Here is a 6,525-nt window from a genome sequence, read left to right on the forward strand (position 1 = left end):
AATTGTTCTCATGTGTAGTTTAGCTAGTGCTATCATGAGAATCATTGATGACATGAGGAATTCTCTTGTTAACACCATGTGTATCAGAGGGAAATACCAGAAAATTCCCTGATTAAGTCAAAACTTTTGTCTTTTGGCAGTAAGACCATCCTTTTTACTGTGTGTATCCAACACCCCAGGAAAACAGTTCATTGAGAGGGTGTGAGGAAGGACTTTTGCCAATTCAATTTGAAGCCAAGGTGAGGAAGAAGGGCTGTGACCTTTTCTAAGGACTCTATGCACATGGGTACATAATTTGCACAAATCAACAAGTCATCTAAATGAGGAAAGATGTGGATGCCTAAGGTTTTGCAATAGGCAACCACTGGGGTCAGGCACTGAAAACCCTCAAGGTGTAGTAGATAGCTCAAAGGTTAAAGCAGAAATCTGATAATGTAAGCCAGACACAGCAAATCTCAAAAATTTCTTGAAATTGGGAGCAATAGGAATATGATAAGCTTCCTTGAGATCTAGACTCACCATGAAACAGCAGTCTGGAAGCAATGCTAGGACTGACTGTAAGGTGAACATTTTGAATTTCGGAGCTTCTACAAAGATTTTTAGAAAGGGCAAATCTAGGATTAGTCTCCAAGAGTGCTCCTTTTTTGGTACCAAAAAGATTCTGGAGTAAAATCCTTTGCCTTTGTGTATCTCAGGCACTGCATATGACCTCTTCCTCTACTATCTGATGTAACACTAGAGGAAACATTTCTGTCTGGTCTGGTGGGGTTGTGGGAATTCCCCTCAAATAGGAGAGGATTTTCCGTCCACTGCCAAGTGTATCTCCTCCAAATTATTGTCAGAACCCATTTGTCTGAGTCTGTTTGCAGCCAGACTGCAGGACTGAGAGAGAGAGCCTTGTGGAAGGAAGAAAAGAAGGAAGGGCAAGGGGGGTGCAGGTACTTTGTAACTCAGCATAGTCATTCCTTTGCATGGGGGGGGCATCCTTTTTTCTGAAAGAAACCCCTCTTTTTTAGGTTTTAAAAAATATCCTTCTGCCATTTCCTTTGGAGCACTGACTTTTGTTTGGCTGGGATTTTTGGTTATTCTGCCCCTAGAAAGAAGGTTCCACGTTTGTGGAGAACATGAATACATGAAACTTACTAGGTACTCAATGCATTAATTTGCCTCTTTCTTCCCACTGTTTGAAAATCTGTGTAACAGAGGACCCAAACAACATATCAGAACTTAAAGGTGCGTTCAGAATTTCAGCTTTTAAATGAACAGCGTAGTTCTGATTGCATAACTAAGCATACTGTCTTAATACAACAGCAAAAGCAGCACTCCTTGAGACTGTATCTGAATATTCAAGCACATCTCTCAAGGCATGTTCCGAAACCAGAGTCATATTAGAAACAAATTGCATTCATATGGTAAGGATGCAGCAAAATCATCCAAACTGTACACACATTGCAAAATAAATTATAGCATATGATCTTGATAGCTTAACATTCTAAAAGCTAAATTCTAACATGATCTTGATAGTTTAACATTCTAAAAGGAGACATCCTTTTTCCCCTCAAAGATCTAACCATTTTCTTCTTTATCAGGAAGTATTGGATTAGATTAAGCTAAGGATTTTTTATCCGAGTAGGCAGCTAAGGAGACTGCAGCTGGGTCAGCAGTCAAATGAGAAAAGAGACCTGTCATATTTAAGGAGACTTTATATTTTCTCTGAGCATTTTAGGAACTGCTGGGATAGATACTGGTGTCTTGCAAGCAGCTTTATAAACATCTTCCACAGCCAGTGGGGGGTAACCACTGAATTGGACATCACATCCTCTATAAGGTCATATACCCTGCCTAGCTCTGGGATAGTTCCTGACTGCTCCCATGCAAAAACTTTGCTAAATCTAGCAGTCATCTAACAGAAAGCGAACACTTGTTGGACTTCAGCTCAGGTTCACCTTCCAAAGAATCAGAGTGACTCTCAACAGTGTCAACTAGGAAATCACTATTGTCCTCATCAGATAACTTGTTATTCTCTGAAGCAGCAGAAAGGTGTCTAGCCAAACTAGAGTTAGAGCCATGTATGGCAACACAACCACCAGAATTGGCTGTCTGCAGAACACACTTAATCAAGGAAGCCACATCAGTCTTACAAATAGCTATAATTTAATTAACAGCAGTATGATGAAGCTTCTGTTTCTTTTTCCTGTGATGTTCACTACTAGACAGTACAGAGTATTGTCTGGCAAGAGGTCTCTTATACCAGACTGTTCCTATACTTAAATGGTGTAGTTTTCCCCTACTGCAGTAGGAACTTGACAGCCACAGAAGACGCGTTTAACCCCTTTTCCATAGTGACTGACAGAGCTACATTACAGTGAGATGGGGCAAAAGGTAAGTGGTCTATGGACCGAGAAGTGGTCCCAGCAGAATCACTAACCATAGGATAAGGCACCAGAATTAGGATCCTTCAAGTCAGAGGAGAGAATGTCAGCCAGAATAATAAAGTGATAGTACTAGATAATGTATTACAATAAACATTTAAAGTTTCTAGTAATAAGTATGTCCCCACACAACTGAGCTCTGCCGGAAATGTGCTGTTATCACAAAAAAAAAAAAAGTTTTAAATGTGAATTCATTTTACAACTGACAAATTTGTAGTACACAAAGTCCAAACACCAAGCAACCAATGTGCAAAGTCAGTATTAAAAGTTAGCTGTGCACACTTTAGCCACGTTAAACTGCCATAAAATAATATTTAATAGAAATATAACATAAAAGTAGATACACCACGCCACGGCAAAGAATAATAAAATCCAAAACAATTTATTGCAATATCGTAAGTGCTTTCACACTGAAATAACGTGCTTCATCAGACCTCATAAACAAACTAAAACACCAAACATATATATTCCCCATATCATCAATCAGTTAAAACATCAGTTTAAATGAACCTAGAAAGATTCTACATCAATTAAAAAGAAACTTCCTGTTGGCCATATATATATATATATATATATATATATAGGTATTGTGCTTCCAAGTGCAATATACCTATTAAATCACTTAGAGAGCATGTCCCTTCAAAATAAGTTTTATAGATGTCCTACCATTAATGCCTGGATATTTCTCAGCCTGTAAACGGATTTATCCAATGGAGCTCACATTCTTCCGTGTAGTTCCTAAAATCCCCACCTCGTATACTGGGTCTAACTATTTCAGCAGCCCTAAACCCAAACACATGATCAAAACCTACTTCTAAACAATGTTTAGCTAGCGCATTTCGTGAATCATGTCTATTTATCAAATATAAGTGTTCCCTGATATGCTCAACTAGGGACCTATTGGTCTTACCAGTATAAAAACAGCCACATACTCTGCAGCTAGCCAAATAAACCAAGTCCCTACTCCTACAATTAGCACATGCCCCAAATTCATAAACTTACTTGGTTACAGGATGCATAAAATTGTGTGAAACATCTATACTATCACAAAAGTTGCAGTTCATGCATCTCATTGTTCCTATCTGCATATCATCATCAACCTCAGGTGTATTACATACATCCTTATAGCACAATTGTCTCTTAAGACTCTTCCTGTTTTTAAAAAAAAAGTTGGGTTTATCCCCCACCACCTTCTTCAACCCATCATCCATATGTAAAATTGACCAATTATCTCTAACTATACCCAGGATGTGCTTAACATCACTGGTATAGAATATTGAGAAGGGAACATCCTGGTTAGAGCAAATCGGTTCATTGCTAGCAGGAGTATTCGACATGCAAGAATAACCATCAGAATAAAAAGGGCGAGCTCTCCCATCTCTCTCCCTATAACTCTCATGTAAAGATACATCAACCTCGCGTCTCCCATAGCCTCTGGATAAAAATTCATCACCCAGTTTCTCAACACCTTTATAAAACAAATCATCCTTGTTATTCAGGTGGGAGACCCTCATTCCCTGCCCCTTGATTACATTCCTGAACATATGTCTCAGATGCATACTATCACGGTGTAACACCGTGTTTCTCCAACAATCCTTCCTGTAAAGAGTAGTAGTAAGTTTGTTCAACTTAACGTCCAAATAAAATCAATAGAAAATTGGATTCAGCCTTACAAATCAAAACAACTATTTGTAAGGTAGAATACAACAGATTTTCTTTTATTTCCATGTATTCCTTGGCTATCCTTGCTATAGAAGAGTGTATTAAGAGGAATTGGAATTTCTTCCTTTTAGATCTATGATGAAAAAAAACTATGTTTATCTATAAAAAGGACCTTTCCATAAAAAGTTTATTAGAAAACCATAGGGATAAGAAAATGTTGACAGAAAGATCTGATACTAACATATGTGGATGTTCACAATGTAAATACATTATTCATGGAAATAGTTTCAGTGTTGGGGGCATACCTATTTTGTATATGGATGCTACAACTGTGAATCAAAAAATGTTTATTTGGCTCAGTGTTTGGAATGTTCAGCTTTTTATGTGGATAAAACATCAAGAAGATTCAAAGAACGTATATATGAGCATATCTCAGACGTTTGGAAAAGCAAAACAACTAATGCTTTATATAAACATATTATGTCATTTAATACCCAGAAATTTGTTGTTTTTTCAGTGATAGATCAAGTTAAGAAAGACCCTCAGGGAAGAATGTTAGATAGGCATTTGGATTTATGTGAGTTAAAATGGTAGTTGATGTTATATGCAACAGCATATCCTGGGATGAATGAAAAAATTAAACTCAATTTTGCAATTAAAACATTTTATAGTTAATTAAATAATTAAAGTTTTTAGTCATGTGATTTTAAAATAGAGACTATTTAAACCTTTGTAATATTTTTATTAGTTCTGAAGAAATTCCGTTTTAATTTTGTAGAACAAAAGCACTTAACTTTATTAAAGAATTTACTGTGGAATTTTTGGCTGACTGGTGTTTATTCTATTTTACTGTTTCTTTTTGGGATGCAACAGATTTGTGGTTTTACTGTTTACTACTTGTGGTTATCTGAGCAGTAAGCCAAAAGAATCAGCACTGGATCCTGAGAAGATTCAGAGGACTTTCTTCTTGGATGGCAGAAAAAGACTGAACACTCACTTCCTGTCACAGCTGAAGGCTTCCCTCTCAAGATATACTGAGTCAATCAGCTGTCACAGGAAGAGAGAGGGAGGAAAGTCAGAGTTTTTGAAAGCTGGTCTGTATTGGGTTACCTTGACAGTTAACCTAAAATGCCAGTGAAGCAGTGGGAATGAAGAATATCAATAGTGCCCAGTACAACTTAGGTTGTAGTTCGTGTAATAAATGAGGTTTATAAGATTGGTGTCTCTTTGGTAAAAACAAAAAAAAAAATTAAGAGAGATAGGAGCAGGAATAAATGGATACCCTTGGTGTTGATTATTACAGGGTGATAGATTGATAGAACTGGTTGCAGTTGCAGCAACAAGCAGGCAAACTGTTTGCTCGGGAGTTAGGTTTTTTGTTAGGGATTTTAGTTGGTATATACATTTATTTTGCAACACAAAGGTTGCAAAGTTTGTTTCTATCTTATTTAATGTTTATGTATTTTAAACGGTTTGCTTACAAATGGTGCATATTGATATGTCTTTATATTGGGGTACACAAACACGGTTTTAATATTCCTTAAAACAAAGGCGATAGATGAACTATTGTAAAGGCAACTGTTTAAAATCTCAAAACTCTCATTGTAAATTCATGGAAAGTGGAGACGAAAGCCAGACTTAAATTTACTGAGTCCAAGATTGTAGTTTCTCAAAATATTCCATTTTCTACATGTTATGGCAGTCTTTAAGTTGGTATATATAAGTTCAGGGAGTGTGAGTGGTTTTCATATGGGAGGACTTGCATTACCTTCTAAAAAAAGTTGTTCTTTTTTTTGGGTCACTCAGGACTTGATAGTGCAAGTCTTATGATTTTAAGAGGGAGTGGTTGTAAGCTAGAGTGCACTTTAGTGTAAACATTAATTTTTAAGTCATTAATAATGTTCTAAAAGCACAAACACACATGTATACATCCACATAGGTACTCATATATAACATTGTTTTCAAAATTTTCTTTTTCAGGAAAACATCCAGTTTCAGCACTAATGGAAATCTGTAATAAGAGAAAGTGGTCACCACCTGAATTTATGTTAGTTAATCACAGTGGTCCTGATCACCGCAAACATTTTCTTTTTAAGGTAAGCAGACTTTGTTGGGGAAAAGAAGGGATTTTCATTATTCAGTTCTTTTTCAGCATTTTAAACATTTACTTTATATTTGAATTTGCTTTACTTTCTATTGTACAAGAAAATGAAGCTGTCTTTTAAACTGAACTGGCTTTTCATTGTAATGTATGCTATATATAAGGGTATTTAATGTTTGACTATACTTGAAAGGTGGGTAATCTTTGTTCTGATTAGGTACACTTTAGCCTTTAGAGTTTTTGTGCTGTCTTTTATTATTTGCCCCCCCCCCCCCCCGGAAAGGCAATGTAGACCTAACATTAATGGTTCTGTTGTGTTATTGTTAGCCA

General features: G+C 36.5%; 1 protein-coding gene across 3 annotated transcripts in view; it reads left to right on the forward strand.

Moving 5' to 3' along the window:
• The window catches only part of SON (SON DNA and RNA binding protein), a 1,200,918-nt gene that overhangs the window by 1,117,092 nt on the left and 77,301 nt on the right, over positions 1-6,525 (forward strand). For all 3 annotated transcript variants that reach the window (XM_044072950.1, XM_044072951.1, XM_044072952.1), the window contains one exon: positions 6,075-6,190. In XM_044072950.1, coding sequence (XP_043928885.1) covers positions 6,075-6,190 — 116 coding nt within the window. The remainder of the gene's footprint in view (positions 1-6,074; positions 6,191-6,525) is intronic.

This window comes from Protopterus annectens, chromosome 5.part1 (genome assembly GCF_019279795.1).
Source record: "Protopterus annectens isolate FY-2018-M chromosome 5.part1, PAN1.0, whole genome shotgun sequence".
Classification (NCBI taxonomy): Eukaryota; Metazoa; Chordata; order Ceratodontiformes; family Protopteridae; genus Protopterus; species Protopterus annectens.